Below are 19901 nucleotides of genomic sequence, written 5' to 3' on the forward strand. Positions count from 1 at the left end.
TGACGACTCTGCCATTGTCAGCCTCATCACAGGCGACGATGACAGGGCGTACAGAGAACCGATCAAGAAGTTTGTGGACTGGTGCTAGCGGAACCGCCTCCGGATCAACGAGGGGAAAACCAGGGAGATGGTGGTAGATTTCCGCAGGCGCAGCCAAGTCCCCCCGACACCTGTGAACATCCAGGGAATGGACATCGAGAGGGTGGATTCTTATGTACCTGGGTGTTTACCTCAATAATAAATTGGACTGGACCGAAAACACCGATGCGCTATACAGAAAGGGCCAGAGCAGACTCTATCTGCTAAGGAGACAGGTCCTTTGGAGTGCAGGGGGCACTCCTAAGGATCTTCTACAACACGGTGGTTGCATTAGCCATTTTCTATGGAGTGGTCTGCTGGAGCAGCAGCATCTCAGCAGCGGAAGGGAAGAGACTCGACAAGCTGGTCAGGAAGGCCAGCTCTGTCCTGGGTTGCCCCCTCGACTCAGTGCAGGTGGTGGAAGAGAGGAGGAGGATGGCAAAGTTAACATTGCTGCTGGACAACGACTCCCACCCCATGCAGGACACTGTCACTGCACTGAGTAGCTCCTTCAGTGACAGACTCCTTCACCCCAAGTGCGTGAAGGAGAGATATAGGTCCTTCTTTCCCGCTGCTGTGACTGCACAACCAGCACTGCTCCCATCAGACGAGTCAACAATAACAGCTAAGAACACATGGAAACTGATGACAATTTATGTATCTTTTATTTATGATGAATGATCTCTTGCTCTCTTACCATCCACTTTGCTGCTGTAACACTGTAAATTTCCCCAGTGTGGGACGAATAAAGGAATATATTATTATTAAACATCCATACTTAATAAAAGACTCTCAAAAACCTAATTAACTTCAACAATCTAGTCCTAGAATGTGCAGATAAATTTAGCAAAAGGCCAAAAATCAAACCATTGCATGTTGCACTCCCAGAGGTGACGACTACATAGGTCTGGGGAGGCCGAGGAACAACCACGGGACTGCTTGGAGTCAGTAGACTGGGCAATGTTCAAGGACTCGGCAACGGACCTGAATGAATTTGCCACAGTCGTTACAGACTTCATAAGGAAATGTGTGGAGGACTGTGTTCCTACAAAAACCATCCAAGTGTTTCCTAACCAGAAGCCTTGAATGAACCAGGAGATCCGCATTCTTCTGAAGACCAGATCCCGGGCATTCAGGTCTGGTGACGCAGAGGTCTACAAGAAGTCCAGATACAACCTTGACAAGGCCATCAAAAAGGCCCAAAGGGACTTCTGCTCAAAGCTGGAGGATGGGGCGGATGTTCGGCAACTGTGGCAGGGTTTGAATGCCATCACCTCCTACAAGGCAAAACCAGGAGGCAGCTCAAGCGACAGCGAAGCATCACTTCCTGACGAGTTCAATGCCTTCTATGCATGCTTTGATAGGGGGAACACTGAGGTGCCTTCCCAAGCCCCCATACGCCCTGATGGTATTACAGTCACAGAGACTGACGTCAGAAGATCCTTCAGGGGGGTGAACCCTCAGAAAGCGCCTGGACCTGATGGCATACTAAGTCGAGTTCTTAAAACCTGTGCAGACCAACTGGCTGGAGTTTTTGCGGACATTTTCAACCTCTCATTATTGAGGTCTGAGGGTCCCACCTACTTTAAGAGGGCACCAATAATGTCCAAGAAGAGTAAGGTGACGTGCTTCAACGACTATCGACCAGTGGCACTAATGTCTGTGGTGATGAAGTGCTTTGAGAGGTTGGTTATGGTGCGTATCAACTCCTACCTCAACAAGAACCTCGACCCACTTCAGTTCGCCTACCGTCACAACAGGTCAATGGAGGATGCGATCTCACTGGCTCTCCACTCTGCACTGGACCACTTAGACAATAAAAACACTTACGTCAAGCTGTTGTTTATAGATACCATCATCCCCTCCAAGCTGGTTACCAAGCTCATGGAACTGGGTCTCTGCACATCCCTCTGCAATTGGATCCTCGACTTCCTCAACCATAGACCAATCTGTTCGAATTGACAGAAATACTTCTTCCTCTTTAACAATCAGTACGGGAGCACCTCAAGGCTGCGTGCTCAGCCCCCTGCTCTGCTCACTCTATACTCATACTGTGTAGCTGGACAGTGTGAACTCCACCTTCAAGTTCACCGACACCACCGTTGTTGGATGAATTACAGATGGTGATGAGTCAGAGTACAGAAGTGAGATCGACCGGTTGACCAAATGGCGCCAGCACAACAACCTGGATCTCAATATCAGTAAAACCAATGAATTGATTATGGACTTTGGAAGAGGAAAGATGAGGACCCACAATCCTGTTTATATCTATGGTGGAGAGAGTCAAAAACTTCAAATTCTTGGGCATGCATATTTCCGAAGATCTTTCCTGGACCCAGCACACTGATACAATTATAAATAAAGCACATCAACGCCTCTACTTCCCGAGAAGATTACGGAGATTTGGTATGTCAGAGAGGATTCTCTTGAACTTTTACAGGTGTACAGTAGAGAGCATATTGGCTGGTTGCATCATGGCCTGGTTCGGCAACTTGAACACCCAGGAGCGGAATAGATTGCAAAAAGTTGTGAACTCTGCCCAGTCCATCATCGGCTCTGATCTCCCCACCATCGAAGGGATTTATCAGAGTCGCTGCCTCAAAAAGGCAGCCAGCATCAACAGAGACCCATGCCATCCTGGCCACCCACTCATTTCACCCCTGCCATCGGGAAGAAGGTACGGGAGCCTGAAAATTGTGACGGCCAGGTTCAGGTATAGCTTCTTCCCTCCAGCCATCAGGCTATTAAACACTACCACCTCAAATAAGCTCAGAACTTCAATAGACTATTATTATTATTGCACTACTATTGTTTGTTTTCTGAGTGTGTGTGTATATTCACAATTCACAATCATACTTTATTAGCCAAGTATGTTTTGCAACATATGAGGAATTTCATTTGCCATACTGTCATAACAATAAAAAGCAACAGGACACACAAAATACATTTTAACATGAACATCCACCACAGTGACTCCTCCACATTCCTCACTGTGATGGAAGGCGAAAAAAAGTTCAATCTCCCCCTTTGTCCTCCAGCGGTCGGGGGCCTCTAACCTTCCGTTGACGGGATGATCTTGACTCCCATAGCCGGCGGCAGGCCTTCCACGTCAGGGTGATCAAGCTCATGCATTGGGGGGGGGGAATCTCAGCTTCCTCCACGCCGGGCGACCTACGCCGGGTCGGGGCTTGGCGAGCGTTGTGCGGCTTGGAGCTCCTGACTTCGGTCTCAACCCAAGGCTGCGAGCTGCTTGATGTTAAAGTCCGCAGGCTGCAGTTGGAGCATCAATCCAGGCAAGGAATCGCAGGTCAGATGGTAAGTCCACGACCTCGCAGGGGCTCAAATTCAGTCCCAGTCAAGGCCTCCAGCTCCATGATGTAAGGCCGCAGAGCGACCGGAGATATGATCCAGAAAACAATCGGATCTTCAGCAAAGTAAGAGATTGAAGAAAAGTTTCCCCTGAGCCCCTCCCCCACAAAACAAACCAGAGAACATTAACACAGACTTTTAAAACGTACCAAAAATGACAAAAAAAGACAGACTGTAGGTGACGCTGCCATCACGGCACCACCATATGTGTATATATATATTTATGTATCTGTGTCTGTGTGTGTGTGTGCGAGTATATATACACACTGAACATCATTTTCTCTCTCGTTTATCATATTGTTTAGTGTACTATGTTTACATATTCTGTTGTGTTGCAGCAAGTAAGAATTTTATTATTCTATTCAATAAAACACTCTTGACTTAGAGTCCATCTAAATTTACAGCTCTCAATATAGCTGGCAAATGTAGTTGTATATTTTCACAGTCCAAAGCATTCAAGCCACAAATAGCTGCTAACATTTAATTTAGAGCTCCCTGACGAAAAGAGCCACATGGTGTGGCACTCAAAGATAGCTGCTGCGTTTGGCATTGTATTATAGCCTAAGTTCCAGTTGCCAGCTAGAAAGAGAAGAGTAGAGAAACCAATCTCTACAAACCATGAATATTTCAACTAACAACATCTTCTTTCCTCAACCGTGTTATATTACTGCAGATGATGGTGATAGGTATGGGTAACTCGGAGATCTGGTCAACAATCTAAAAATACAATTTCGGATCTCAACATGCCAGCAAAAAATTACGGTTGATTAACAAAGGTTATTAGTGATGATTACAAAATTATCATTGCAAAAAACTATTTGTTTCACTGAGATCCGGCAGGGGAGAATAATTATTTACCTAATTTGGCCAATATATGACTTAAGACCAAAAGCAATGTGGTTGTCACATAAATGCTTTCTTAAAGAGTGTTCTCAAAGGTAAATTCCATTCCAAACTGGAATGGAATTCATGAGGGATGTCAGGAGCTAATTATTCAGAGGGAATAATATAAATCAAGAACTTTCCCCAAAATCATGTTAAAGCTGCGGTCAATTCAAAATATCAAACTGATAGATTCAATAAATGATAGATTAGTTTTAGGCAAGAATATTAATCAGGTCGACCTACGAGCTGCGCTCCGCAAATTCCACCAGCATGTGCAGTGCCCTACCAGGGGCTCAAACACACTGGATAAAGTGTACACCAACATAAAGGACGCCAACAGAGCTCTCCCCTGCCCACCTCTGGGACAATCCGATCACCTCTCACTGTTTCTACTGCCCGCATACAACCCCCTCATCCGCAAGACCAAACCTACAATTAAGAGAGTCAAAATATGGCCCGAGGATGCCACCCTACAACTCCAGGACTGCTTTGACCGCACCGACTGGGACCTGTTTGCACAACAGGCGACCTGCGGTTCAGAGGTAGACTTGGAGGAGTACACATCCACTGTGCTCTCCTACATCAACTGCTGTGTGGAGAATGTCACAGTGGACAAGGAAACAAAGATGTACCCAAACCAGAAACCATGGATGAACAAGGAGGTACAGAATCTGTTGAGGGCACGCAACAATGCCTTTAAATCTGGTGACACTTCAGCATACAGTGTTGCCAGGTCAAACCTGAACAAAGGTATAAAAAGGGCCAAAGACACCCACAGGCAACGGGTGGAAGACCACTTCAATACCACGGACACCAGAAGCATGTGGCAGGGTGTCAGGGACATCACTGACTACAAGAGCAGCCCTGCCTGCCCCCACAGCGATGCTACACTAACCAACGAGCTTAACACCTTCTTTGCTCGCTTCGAAACTGGCAACACCACCATGAGGGGAAAAACCCAGCCGAGGCGGGGGACAGATCTTAACATTGAGCACACAGGATGTACAACACGCTCTACGAAGGGTCAACCCACGCAAGGCTGCAGGCCTGGATGGAGTTCAAGGAAGGGTACTTAGGGACTGTGCTGAACAGTTGGCTGAGGTATTCACCAGGATCTTTAACCTGTCGTTATCTCTGATTACGGTCCCCAAGTGCCTGAAGTCGGCTACCATAGTGTCGGCGCCGAAAAAAGCAAAAATCACCAACTTGAACGACTACCGTCCGGTTGCCCTAACTCCTATAATCATGAAGTGCTATGAAAGGCAGGTCCTCTCACACATCAAATCCAGCATCCCTGCCTCACTGGACCCACATCAATTTGCATACAGTGCAAACTAATCCACAGAGGATGCCATCTCTCTGGTTCTTCACACTGTCCTGACTCATCTGGAGAGACAGGGCACGTACGCGAGGATGCTATTCATTGACTATAGCTCTGCCTTCAACACGGTCATCCCCACCAAGCTCATCACCAAACTCCACCAGCTAGGCCTCAGCTCGTCGTTATGCGACTGGATCCTGGACTTCTTGATGGAGCGACCGCAGGCAGTGAGAATGGGCCCGAACCTCTCCTCCACGACCACCCTGAGTACCGGCACACCACAGGGCTGTGTTTTGAGCCCCATGCTCTGCTCCCTATTCACACACGACTGTGTTCCTGCATTCGACACCAACACCATTGTCAAGTTTGCAGACGACACAACAGTGATCGGGCTGATCACCAATGGTGATGAAACAAAATACAGAGCGGAGGTGCAGAACCTGGCGGACTGGTACTCAGATAATAACCTGTCCCTAAACACCTCGAAGACCAAGGAGCTGATCATCAACTTCCGTAGATCACACAACGGGGAATACGCTCCAATCTTTATCAATGGGGACAATGTAGAGAGAGTGTCCAGCTTCAAGTTTCTGGGCACTCATATTTTGGAGGATCTCACATGGTCCACTAACACCGCTGCGCTGGTCAAGAAGGCGCAGCAACAACTGTTCTACCTGAGAACACTGAAAAAGTCTGGTCTGCCCCAACAGCTGCTGGCGACATTCTACCGCTGCACCATAGAGAGCATCCTAACGCATGGCATCCCTGTGTGGTATTTCCGCTGCACAGAGGCAGAGAGGAGAGCTCTTCAGCGGGTAGTCCATAGAGCTCAGAAGACTATCGGAACACAGCTACCAGCCTTGGAGGGCATCTACAACACACGATGCCTCAGTAAAGCCACCAGTATTCACAAAGACTCCTCACACCCCTGCAATAGTCTGTTCGAAATTCTACCATCGGGCAGACACTACGAGGCCTTCTACGCCCTCACGTCCAGACTCAGGAACAGCTTCATCCCCAGGGCTACAACTGCTATGAACCGGTCCTGCTGAGCCGGATGGTCACATCGCACAGTGAACCGGCACAGACCTACTTGAACTTTATTCTGTTTTAAAACTGTTTCTAATTTTGTTTCACTGGGTTGTCGAAATTTATACTGATTAGCTAATTAATTTATTGCATCGTATGGAAGGCGCATTCCCAATCTCGTTGTACCCCTGTACAATGACAATAAAGATATATTGTATAAAACAACAATGGGTAATTGGAGTGAAGATATAGTTCAGTATGATTCTACTGATAAACTAAGGGGATGAATGGCCTATTCTTGTTCCTCATGAAAACACAAACTATCAGATTAAATTACAAAATGGAATACTCGCTGGAATTTAGAAGACTGAGGGGGGATCTTATTGAAACATATAAAATTCTTAAGGGGTTGGAGAGGCTAGATGCGGGAAGATTGTTCCCGATGTTGGGGAAGTCCAGAACCAGGGGTCACAGCTTAAGGATAAGGGGGAAGTCTTTTAGGACTGAGATGAGAAAACATTTCTTCACACAGAGAGTGGTGAGTCTGTGGAATTCTCTGCCACAGAAGGTAGTTGAGGCCAGTTCATTGGCTATATTTAAGAGGGAGTTAGATGTGGCCCTTGTGGCTAAAGGGATCAGGGGATATGGAGAGAAGGCAGGTACAGGTTACTGAGCTAGATGATCAGCCATGATCATATTGAATGGCAGTGCAGGCTCGAAGGGCCGAATGGCATACTCCTGCACCTATTTTCTATGTTTCTATGTTAATCTTTTGGTCAGTATTGATCATACAAACATTGAGGTTACAAAACCAAGTCAAAAATTGGGAACACTGAAGAGCGAGACTCATCTTCCCAATCCCCAGTCTTTCCAACTCTACAAGGCACACCAGAAACACATTGTGGTTGCAATCTAAAATATACACTACAGCAACTCACCAAAGGTTCCTCAGCAACACTACTCAGACTTACAATATTCATGATGCGGAAGCACAATGCAAAAAGGTAAGTGGTAAGAGGTTAAGAGGGGTTCTACAGAGGGTTTTTTTCACCTAGAGGTTGGAATCTGGAACATACTGCCCGAGGAGGTGGTGGAGGCAGGTACTCCTATAACATTTAAGTAATATCTAGATGAGCACTTGAATTGCAAGACAAAGAATGCTGCAGACCACTTACTGGTAAATGGGATTAGTACAGATGGTGACGATGGTCAGGAAGGAACATGATGGGGCAAAGAGCCTGTTTTTGTTCTGTACGATTATGACTCAGGATGTGAACTAGATCAGTGAACCATAAAACTTTTAACTCAGAATTCTGCAGAATTAGAGCTTACACTCTAGGTTTCCAAAGTATAGAGTCAGGTTCAATGCACGGAATATCTTGTACAGCACAACAATTATGCCACAGGACGACAGTAAAGACAATGCAACAAAAAGAAACAAACTATAAATGCACCTTGCATTTAGAAATGCTACCAGTTTAAATAAAGTAGAATATGTTTACAATTTTAATTTGAGTTTACGCAATGGAGCCCTTGCATGGTAGGTCATAAGGTCAAAGGGCGTGACGCAAGGAGTCGCTTAAGCGTTCTGGAGGCCAAGCAAGCATCTGGCATGCACTCGTCACACACTCAACACGTACGTCTTCCTGAGTTACTCCAGCATTTTGTCTAACTTCGATTTAAACCAGCATCTGCACTTCTCTCCTACACATTTTGTCCATTCCACTGCAAAATCTCAAAGTATGTCTACTTTGAATAAGTTCTCCTCCTCTCTCCGACGAGAGAGGAGGACAAAGCACCGATTTAGCAACAGGCTGTGCCCTGGAATTGATTGCAGAGAAGGATGAATGAGATGACTGCGCATTACAAGCCGGCTTTGTATCAGTCCTGGGGTGCCACACTGATAACGCTGAACGCTTGTGTAGGGAGGAACGGCAGACGCTGGCTTCAATCGAAGATGAGACACAAAAAGCTGGAGTAACAGCGGGTCAGGCATCTGAAACGCTGAACACTTACTGTACAGCGACTTTCAGAGTTCATTAGAGCTCCTCCTCGCTTACATTCCCCCCCCCCCCAGCTCTGTAGTGTGCCGTGCGTCACCAGGTGTCAGGTTTACACTGCGTTTCTCATCACGATGATATATCTAGTACTTTATCGGCACAGCGGTCATCATATTGGAAACCGCCAGTGGAAACGGAGACGCGCGAGAGCAGAGAGCTTAACTTCTGCGCAAAAACAAATGACTATCTCTGCAGTACACGACGTGGAACATTTTGGCTCCTGTTCAAAATACCTTGGGTTTACACTCCCTCTACAGCGTCTCTGGGTTGAGGCGCTAGAAGGAGCCCAGCCAAGACATGCTACGACTCTGGATGGATGCCCCACTTAATGTCCACAACCCATCAATGCCATAATTACACGACGTGTCTTGGAGCAAGATGGCCAGGTCCAGAGTCTGTCTGACCATTTCCCTCTCGTGTCTTGCCATCTTTGAATTTGCAGGGAATTGGAAGCTTAGAACATGTTGTCTTCCACAATGTGTAGGGAGGAACTACAGATGCTGATGTAAACCGAAGATATACACAAAATGCTGGAGTAACCCAGCAGGACAGGCAGCATCTCTGGAGAGAAGGAATGGGTGACACCTCGGGTTGAGAAGGATCTGGACCCGAAACGTCACCCATTTCCTCTCTCCAGGGATGCCACCTGTCCTGCCGAGTTACTCCAGCATTTTGTATCTAACGTGTCCTCCATAGCATCACCTCAAGGGGAAGCGGCTTCCAAACTGCGATGTCAACCATTGTATTGTAATGAGAGGAGAACCTATCTGCCTTCCGTGCCCAAAGAGGCTTCACTTCATGCACTGGTATCGGCCACAGACACGTCAAGGCACATTTATGACATGCAGGGAAAACAACAGTTAAGCAGCCTGATGTGATTAAGCACTGTTATTGTGTGGTGCCATTCATAAAGATTTTTGGTTTGGACTGAGGTGTTGCGTTTAGTGGCGATTTTGGCTTCAGCGTCTCTGGCAAAATTCTGGCAGAATTCTGTCAAAAACTGCGACAATTCAACAGCTTCTGGGACCGAAGACGGTCCGGCTGTACTGGCAGCCATAGTAAGTGCTTGCCTCCAGTACACCGCTTGTCCTCCAGAAGGCATTGCATGGCAACATTACGGGTCGGGGTCGTGACCTCGCCTGCCGTGCAAGGGCCCTATAGGTAAAGTGAGATGACGATAACTGCACATTCATCACATAAAAATGTTCTGTCCTTTAAACTGATAACAAAAAATAAATAAAGATATTCAGTTTCACATCTTTCAAAAACATAGTATCCACACAACAAATGAAAAGCATTCATATATTGTGTATTATCAGCAAGTGAATCAAAGCCACTTTCACAAGGATGATAATACAGATTTACTGGGGAGCTAAAAACACATACATACACACACAGACACATACACACACGCACAACACACAAAGGCCTTAGCCAGTCACCAAGGCAACAAATGGACTCTCAGAATACTGCTGTTATCATGTCAGAGGATGAGAGCTCTTGAACCTGTAGAGACGCATTACAGAAAAGGCTTTTAACAGAAGGCTGCTCTTCGTTATGCAACAGACTAAATTGTACAGGTAGCATATAGCAGGAGTGTTACACTCCATTGCCTTTGACATCTGCAACCATGGATGTTGTGCAATTTTCTATGAGCTTTATTAAATAATTATCTTAAAATGAACCTCAATATCCACTTACTCTCATCGTCTGTCTGCTTCCAATTTTTAATGAAGCCGAACAAAGGCAACAATACAAGAAAATAAACAGCCCCAAAATTTCTTAATTTATTTGTCATTCAATCCCACATTCATAGCAATAATCTTGGGAAAGAGCACCCAAAATATGTTACAAGTAAATAAAGCAGTAGCAGCTTGCTAAAATTTGATGCAAGCTTCCCCCAGTGTTGGTAACATTCATATGGCAAATTTTAACAAGAATAGCTGAGATTATTCATCCACCTAATATTCAAACACTGAAAATTAACCTAATTCACACATTTATGCATGTGCCTGCATCAATACTTCAACTGCTTATTTTATAACTTGTAAAGAATTATTAAGATAATGAAATTTGGGCTCTTGTCTTTGTTATTTCCAACTCCCCCAAACTCAATTATTTTGCAAGCTCCTGCAACACTTGTTATACATTACCCAATTTAAATTAAAGATTATCCCAAACATTTCTGCTTTCCTCTTTGTTAGATGCCATCAAATCTCCTTCATCTGGCACATTTGTGCATGCTGACTTACATTATCTTCTAGTTTTGCTATACCTTGTTTTCAAGACTTTCAGTTATGCTCCATAGTTTCAATTCTTTACCTCTAAAATCTTTTCCGGACCTCTGAGCTATCTAGAATGCCTACTCTCTTCCCAAAACAGCTTTGCAAGGAGGTAGGTCTTGGGGTGCTTCCTGACATCAAGCGTCTTGACAAGGCTGCCATATTGTCTCCTTATTTTATTTGATAACTTTCCGATGGACCACATGGGATAATTTCATTATATTAAAGGTATTTTTTGCAAATGTAAAATACAGTGAGCCTGAACATGCTAATTAAGTCTGAATATTGTGTTAACAACTTTTGCAAGACAAAACACAGCAGATGTTGGAATCTGGAGCAACAAAGTATGTTGGAGGAACTCAGTGAGTCAAGCAGTGTCTGCTGAAGGAACAGAGTTGTTGATGTTACAGGTTGAAATCTTGTATCAGGACTGATGTATGGTTTTAACCCAAAATGTTGACAAATCCTCTCACCACAGATGCTGCTAAGTTCCTCAAAGAAATCAGAGTAACAGAATAGCTCAGCGGGTAAAGCAGCAACCCAGGAGAACATGGATAGGCAATACTTAAAATTGGAGAATTGAATGTTCATACAGTTGGGTTGTAAGTGACTAAAACAGAATATGTGTTGTTCCTTCAGCTTGTGCGTGGTCTCACTCTGGCCGTGGAGGAGGACCAGGCCAAAAAGGGCAAGCATGGGAATGGGAGTTAAAATGGACAGCAACCAGGAGATCCTGCAGTCCTTGGCGGGCTGAGCATGTGTTCGGCAAAACCATGTTTACTAAAGAACAAGGAAATCTCAGATGTCTGAGAATGGAATGTCTCATCTTGGAAGCAGATGCAGTGGAGAGAGAAAATGTGAGTAGGGGATAGTGTCTTTGTAAGAGGCTGTGTAGGTTTGTCGCAGACATCAATTAATTGTCTGTACCGGAGAAAGAGTAGGGGGATGTTACCAATGTACATTTGGAATAAGGACTGTTCAATGTAACCAACAGAAAGGCAGGGATAGCTGGGGCCCACATGAGTACACATGCCTACACATTTAAGTTGGAGAAAGTGAGATGTCAAAGGAGAAGCTGTTGAGGGTGAGGACAAGTTCTGCCAGGTGGAGGAGAGTGCGAGTGGAGGGAAATGGATTAGATTCTTTGCAAGAGACAGGGTGGAAGGAAGTGTGGTGCAGATAACTGGGAGTGGTGGGTTTGTAGCAGATGCCAGTCAAAAGTCTGTCCCTGTAATGGAGACAGAGAGATCAAAAAAGGAGAGAGGTTTCAGAGAAGGTTCAGGTGAATTTGAAGACACCGTGGAAGTTAGTGGTAAAGTTAATTAAATCAACAAGCTCTGCATGGATGTAGGATGCAATCCAGATTTAACGGAGACAGTACAAAACTACATAATCCTACCCAATCCCTTCTTCCCCAATGTGACCCCTCTTTTCTTACCCCCTCCTCTTCCCTGTGCCCCATCTGGACGCACCTATTTATGCCCTCTATCTCCAATCATTCTTCTAGCTTCACTATTCACAACTCTTCAATTCTTTTTTGTTTCAAACCATATCTTTTCATGTCTCGCCTTTGTTTAACCATCTGCCTATTCAGTAACCCTCCTCACCTGTGTCAGCCTATTACTTGCCAGGTTTTGTCCACTCCCTCCTCTCTTCCAGCTCCCCCCTTCATCCCCACAATCAGTCTAAAGAAGGGTCTTGACCCAAAACGTCACCAATCCATTTTCTCCTGAGATGCTGCCTAACTCACTGAGCTATTCCAACACTCTTCCTTCTTTTGTAAGCCTGCATCTGCAGTTCCTTGTTTCCAGTTTGTGGTTCAACTTTTACAAATTTAGATAAAGATCAACTCAAACACTTACATATCCTCAACAGTCATGTCTTTCAGGATCTGACAGTAGTCCACATTCCAGACTGCCTGATCATCCCATACCTTGGAAGCAAGCAGTATTGCACCCAACACGATCCGTTTCCAGTTACTGGGGCATATATCTATCTCAGCATACGTTAGCAACCTCTCCAGGTATACCTGTAAACAAGAATGTTCAATCAAGTTATAATGATACAAATGAGCAAAACATAGATTTGAGCTCTTAATACTTTCATGCGAGGATATGGGGATTGGAAAACATAGGGGATTACCAGAACTGTCAAAAGAACCATCAAAAATGCAGCTGCGCAGAAAAAAATGGAGAAGGACGAAGTCAAATCCCCAATCTGTTGAGAGTAGAACCAAATAATATATTTGCTAAGCATCTTTCATGTTATCTTTACTACAAATTCTCACTGTTTTGACAAACCTCAAAGCTCTCATAAGGTAAGGATGTAGTCCCAAACTCTCAACCAATCCAGTTGCAGTCCATGGACATTTCTATCTGCACTTTCTCTGTCGCTGTAACACTATATTTTGTGTCCAATTATTTTTCTCTTTGTGCTGTTATACTTTAATATGGTTTCAGTGTAGTCAGTCATGGTACAATTTGACTGGGTAGCACACAAAACAGTTTTTTCACTGTATCGTGGTACACGAGACGATAATAAACCAAAACTAATGCAGAAGGTTTCAGGGTTGTGACTCATATGCAATATTTCTCAGTTCCCACTGCGCAGCCCAAGGATGGTAAGAAATGGTGAAGAAAAAACGGAGGCCAAGACAATCTAGTCTGGTTTTGCAGGTTTCTTGGCAGAGATCTCAATGAACAAGGAAATCAGTGGCCAAGGAGTGGTCGGTCTGTTTGGTTGGTTAGTGGTGCACGATGACCTAAAAGGGAATAAAAATCAAAAAGAATAAAAATACAATGTCACATCACTCTGGAGCTGCCTCAGTACACGTGACAATAATAAACTAAACATACCGTAACACTGATTGTAATCTGGTATATACAAGAAAGCAACTTCCTTTTACTTATACCACCCAAGGAGGGAATAGGGAAGGAGAAAATGAGTTGCACTTATGTGCTCACAGGAGATTCAAAAATGACAGAACAGGAACATACAAACAGCAGCAGATCATTCAGCTCCTGCACCCTGTTCCCCAATAAAGTCCATGGCCAATCTGTGATCCAATGCTTCCCTATATTCTCAATTCTTAACAAGAGCGACACAGTGGCGCAGTGTTAGAATTGCTGCCTTATAGCATGAGAGTCGCTGGTTCGATCCTGACTACGGATACGTCTGCACAGAGTTTGTACGTTCGCCTCGTGACCTGCGTGGGTTTTCTCCGGGATCCACGGTATCCTCCCACACTCCAAAGACGTACAGGTTTGTAGGCTAACGGGCTTGGTATAATTGTAAATTGTCCCTACTGTGTCCAGGATAGTGTAAGTGTGCAGAGATCGGTGGTTGATGCGGACTCGGTGGGCCGAAGGGCCTGTTTCCGGCTGTACCTCTAAACTAAACTAAGAATGGCAAACCATTTGCTGGTTGGGCCTCTTGGTACAAATTCATATTGTGCGATTAAAAAAAACCCCACTTCCAATAAAGGCATAAAGCACACAAACGGCAGCAGATCATGGCAAATCTGCGATCCAATGCTTCCCAATATTTGTAATATTTTTGGTTATGAGAGATATCAATATCTGATTTAAACTTATCATGGACCAAGTATCGACTGCCATTGACAGAAGATTGTTCCCAATTTGCAAACACGTTTTATTATCTATTCCTTTAGTTTCCCTTAGTATCTTGAAATCTTTAGACAAAGAATGCCCCAACCTTCCAAATTTTAGAAAGTAAAATACTAGTTTCTCTGAACTCCTTTCCTAATTTATCATTTCATGACATGGCTATTAGTCTAATAAACCTATGCTCTGCTGCCTCCTACGTGTGCTATGTGAAAAAAGCTCTCAGTACTCCAGGCGTCGACTAACCAGAGAGTTTCTATACTCTAGATAGCTGTAGTATAACCTCTCCCCTCAGAACACTCCAATCCTCTAAATGCAAATCCAGTATTGTATTAGCCTTTCCTCTTTTGTACCTGTTCATGCAATTTTACAAATGCATATGGAGCCTGCAGTCTCTTTGGTGCTCCACTGCTTCTAGAGTCTAAAAGCACATGAAAGAAAATGGGAGCATGGTGTTATGGATTCTCTCAAATAAGTACAAATGTGCTCTAGAAAGTATTCTGACTGATGCATGGTACGGTCCTGGTATGGGAACTGGTCTGCACATGACCACGTGAACCTGCAGAGAGTGGTGAACACAGCAAAGTCCATCACAGGCTCATCGCTTCCTTCTGTTCAATCCATCTTCATCATGCATTGCATCAAGAAATCTAGTAGAATCATCAAGCCTGCTTGTCATCCTGGCCATTCCTTTTTCTCGCTTCTACTTGGGAGAAGATACAGGAGCTTGGAAACCAGAATGTCTAGAACAACTTCTTGAGTTGAAATAACCTAGACTCTGCAATTGATAAGTTCCTCATCAACTCCAACTCAACAGGAAGATTGTTGGCAAAGAATCAGAACTGCAATAAGAATGGTCGAGACGTATTGAGATAATAATGCAGCCTGCCATAAGATCAGTCTGTTCCGAGATTTGGATCTGCTATTGACCCACAACACTACCAGCTGCATAGCATCAAGATCATGATATAAAATGGAAAAGATTTTTTGCAGGCAGCCCGATTTGAGAAGAATGCTCCACAGTCCTTTCAATTGATGGAGCGAAAAGACAGTAGAGCAGTAAAATAAAACTAAGCTTTATTAACTGTTTCATGAAGTTGTCCTATTTTGAATGAACGGTGCACAAAAATTATAGTTCTATATCCCTACATCTCTATGGTTTATTTAAAAACATTTTGTTCACGACACAAGTTCAAAATATCTGCAAACTTAAAATCTAAATTATTAGCAAGCATCAGAGTACATATTTCCAAAATATCAAGAGCAATCTTAGTACTTGGGGAATACCACTGAATATTTGCTGTATTCTGAAGGAACGTTAGTCCATCACAACTTCTCAACTTTTTTAATCCTCAGCTAAATCCTCAGCTAGATTCCATCTGCTACCCATTTTATTCGATTTTGATCAAATGCTCTGAGACATTTACACATACACATCAAGTCCAAATACACATCAAGTGCACTGATTCCCCATATCCTCTCCATAAAAATATGAAAAAGTTTCAAATTAGTCAAGCATTTACTTTTACAGATCTGTATCACAATCTTTAAATCTAAGCTTGTCCAAATAACTGGCTGGTGTTCTTCCTGGTTTGTTGTTTTCCCACCAACTTTCCCACCAATGATTAAGGCCTACTCCAGGAAATGTTGTCTTTAGTTTTGCACAAAACAGTTCAAATGAATAATTACCAGGTAGTGCAAAAAAAAAAAGCAGATCAACTCAAGTACATCATGGCTAATGAAACAGAATTGTTGTTATGATTAAAACGTAGAATAGGATAAAACTCGTTTGTAGCATTATAAACCAGCTTGGCCAGAAGATAACCAGCAAAAGAACCATGCTATAAAAAAGATATAACTATTTTTTAAAATATCTAATTTTGCATTGAACATTGGCAGGCATAAAGCAACCTCAGCTGAAAACACCAGAGGGATAAGAAGCAACATTACCACCTAGTGGTGAGGTACGATTTGTAAAATCAAATGCAAATATATCACAAACACTCTTTCTCAATTAATGGACTCAGCACAAGACAAACATGTTTGTGCACCAATTTATGAGAATCTGAGTAATTTTACAAATGTTATCTTTTGGAAACATTGAAAACAGAAACCGACTGCACAGATTGTTATTCACTGTGTCCATGCTGACTCTATAAAGGCTGGCTAATTAATCAATTAAGTTTTGAATTTGAACATGACACCCGTTATATCATAATTGATGTATAAAGTAGTCTTGCAATTTCGCATTGGTTCTTATGCTAATTATCTTGATTTTAAGTTCTCTTTAATTTCAACAGGCAGCAATGTCAATTTGTAGTAGAAATCTGATCTCAGCTGCAAGTTTTAAATGAACAATATTGTAACATACAAACAGCAGCAGATCATTCCAATATTGTAACATACAAACAGCAGCAGAATTGTAACATATTCCAGCTGCGTGTCAATTTCAATGCACGTAAATGATGGGTGTGGAGTACACATCTATCTTCAATGAATAGAAAGGAACTGCAGATGCTGGTTTATACTGAAAATTGATACACAATGCTAGAGTAACTCAGCGGGACAAGCAGCATCTCTGGAGAGAAGGAATGGGTGACGTTTCGGGTCGCGACCCTTCTTCAGATTATGAGTCATGGGAGAGGGAAACGAGATATGGAAGGGTACAAAGAACAGGCAAGGTGTGAAAAGAACAGATCAAAGCAGAAGTAGCTCATGGAAATGTACAATGGTTCGTTGTTGGATGAGGGGAAGGTGACAATGAGGCATACAAACAGTAAAATTAATCAGGAGAACAATAAAACTAGTAGGAGAACTAGCATTGGTGCTACCTCTTGCACCCATGCAGAACTCTGCAACAACCCGGACTTAATAATTAAACCCACTGACAAGGGAGGGGCTGTGGTAGTCTGGCGTGCTGACCTCTACTGCACCGAGGCCAGACGACAACTATCAGACACCTCTTCCTACCTATCCCTGGACCATGACCCCACCGATAAACACCAGACCTTCATCAGCAGCACCATCACCGACCTCACCAACTCCGGCGATCTACCCCTCAGTGCCTCCAATCTCATAGTTCCCCAGCCCCGCACGGCCCGATTCTACCTCCTACCCAAAATCCACAAACACAACTGTCCCGGCAGACCCATTGTCTCTGCCTGCTCATGCCCCACCGAACTTATCTCTACCTACCTCGACTCCATCCTATCCCCCCTGGTTAAATCCCTCCCCACCTATGTCCAAGACACCTCACACGCTCTCCATCTCCTGGATAACTTCCGGTTCCCAGGCCCCCACTCCCTCATTTTCACCATGGATGTCCAGTCACTCTACACTTCCATCCCCCACAAGGATGGTCTCGAAGCCCTCCGTTTCTTCCTCGACCGTAGAACCAGCCAATCCCCATCGACCAACACTCTCCTCCGCCTAGCAGAGCTGGTTCTTACCCTCAACAACTTCTCCTTTGACTCCTCCCACTTCCCCCAAACCAGAGGCGTAGCTATGGGCACTCGCATGGGCCCTAGCTACGCCTGCCTCTTTGTCGGGTACGTCGAACAATCCCTGTTCCAGACGTACACTGGTCCCATCCCCGAACTCTACCTCCGCTACATCGACGACTGCATTGGTGCTACCTCTTGCACCCATGCAGAACTCACTGACTTAAATATACCTGGACTATCTCTGACATCTCCCTCCCGTTTCTGAACCTCACCATCTCCATCACAGGAGAAAAACTAGTGACGGACATTTTCTACAAGCCCACCGACTCGCACAGCTATCTGGACTACACTTCTTCCCACCCGGTCCCCTGCAAAAAGTCTATCCCCTACTCCCAATTCCTCTGTCTACGCCGCATCTGCGCCTGGGATGAGGTGTTTCAGACTAGGGCTTCCGAGATGTCCTCGTTTTTCAGAAAACGGGGCTTCCCCTCCTCCATTATAGATGAGGCTCTCACTAGGGTCTCTTCTACATCCCGCAGCTCCGCTCTTGCTCCCCCTCCCCCCACTCGCAACAAGGACAGGATCCCCCTCGTTCTCACCTTCCACCCTACCAGCCAGCGGATCCAACATATCATCCACCAACATTTCCGTCACCTACAACAGGACCCCACCACTGGCCATATCTTCCCATCCCCTCCCCTCTCTGCGTTCCGCAGACCGTTCCCTCCGCAACTCCCTGGTCCACTCGTCCCTTCCTACCCAAACCACCCTAACCCCGGGCACTTTCCCTTGCAACCGCACGAGATGCAACACCTGTCCCTTCACCTCCCCTCTCAACTCCATCAAAGGACCCAAACAGTCTTTCCAGGTGAGACAGAGGTTCACCTGCACCTCCTCCAACCTCATCTATTGCATCCGCTGCTCTAGATGTCAACTTATTTATATCGGCGAAACCAAGCGCAGGCTCGGCGATCGCTTCGCTGAACACCTGCGCTCGGTCCGCATTAACACAACTGATCTCCCGGTGGCCCAGCACTTTAACTCCCCCTCCCATTCCCAGTCTGACCTCTCTGTCATGGGCCTCCTCCAGTGCCATAGTGAGGCCCGCCGGAAATTGGAGGAGCAGCACCTCATATTTCGCCTGGGCAGTTTGCGGCCCGGTGGTATGAACGTCGACTTCTCCAACTTCAGATAGCTTCTCTGTCCCTCCCTTCCCATCCTCCTTCCCAGATCTCCCTCTATCTTCCTGTCTCCACCTATATCCTTCCTTTGTCCCACCCCCGACATCAGTCTGAAGAAGGGTCTCGACCCGAAACGTCACCCATTCCTCCTCTCCCGAGATGCTGCCTGACCTGCTGAGTTACTCCAGCATTTTGTGAATAAATCAATTTGTACCAGCATCTGCAGTTATTTTCTTATACTAGGGTGGGGGGGGGATGGAGAGAGGGGAAAAGCAAGGATTACTTAAAGTTAGAGAAATCAATATTAATACCGCTGGGTTGTAAGCTGCCTAAGCGAAATATGAGATGCTGTTCCTCCAATTTGCGTTTGGCCTCACTCTGACAGTGGAGGAGGCCCAGGGCAGAAAGGTCAGTATAGGAATTGGAGGGGAGTTCATAAGGTCATAAGTGATAGGAGTAGAATTAGGTCATTTGGCCTATCAAGTCCACTCCTCCATTCAATAGTGGCTGATCTATCCCTCCTAACCCCATTCACCTGACTTCTCCCCATAACCTGACACCTCTACTAATCAAAGGTTAAAGTGTTTAGCATCCGGGAGATCATGTAGGTCCAGGTGGACTGTCTATGCT

General features: G+C 44.9%; 1 protein-coding gene and 1 long non-coding RNA gene across 2 annotated transcripts in view; one reads left to right on the forward strand and one right to left on the reverse strand.

Annotated features, from left to right (window-relative positions):
- Positions 1-19901, forward strand: part of LOC144595859 (uncharacterized) — a 43665-nt gene that overhangs the window by 14644 nt on the left and 9120 nt on the right. The window contains exon 2 of the long non-coding RNA XR_013547544.1: positions 11664-11881. This is a non-coding gene — a long non-coding RNA (uncharacterized LOC144595859). The remainder of the gene's footprint in view (positions 1-11663; positions 11882-19901) is intronic.
- The window catches only part of ccnyl1 (cyclin Y-like 1), a 66261-nt gene that overhangs the window by 11014 nt on the left and 35346 nt on the right, over positions 1-19901 (reverse strand). The window contains exon 8 of the mRNA XM_078403659.1: positions 12887-13053. Within this exon, the coding sequence (XP_078259785.1) occupies positions 12887-13053 (167 nt within the window). The remainder of the gene's footprint in view (positions 1-12886; positions 13054-19901) is intronic.

Source organism: Rhinoraja longicauda, chromosome 8 (genome assembly GCF_053455715.1).
Source record: "Rhinoraja longicauda isolate Sanriku21f chromosome 8, sRhiLon1.1, whole genome shotgun sequence".
NCBI classification, from domain to species: Eukaryota; Metazoa; Chordata; class Chondrichthyes; order Rajiformes; family Arhynchobatidae; genus Rhinoraja; species Rhinoraja longicauda.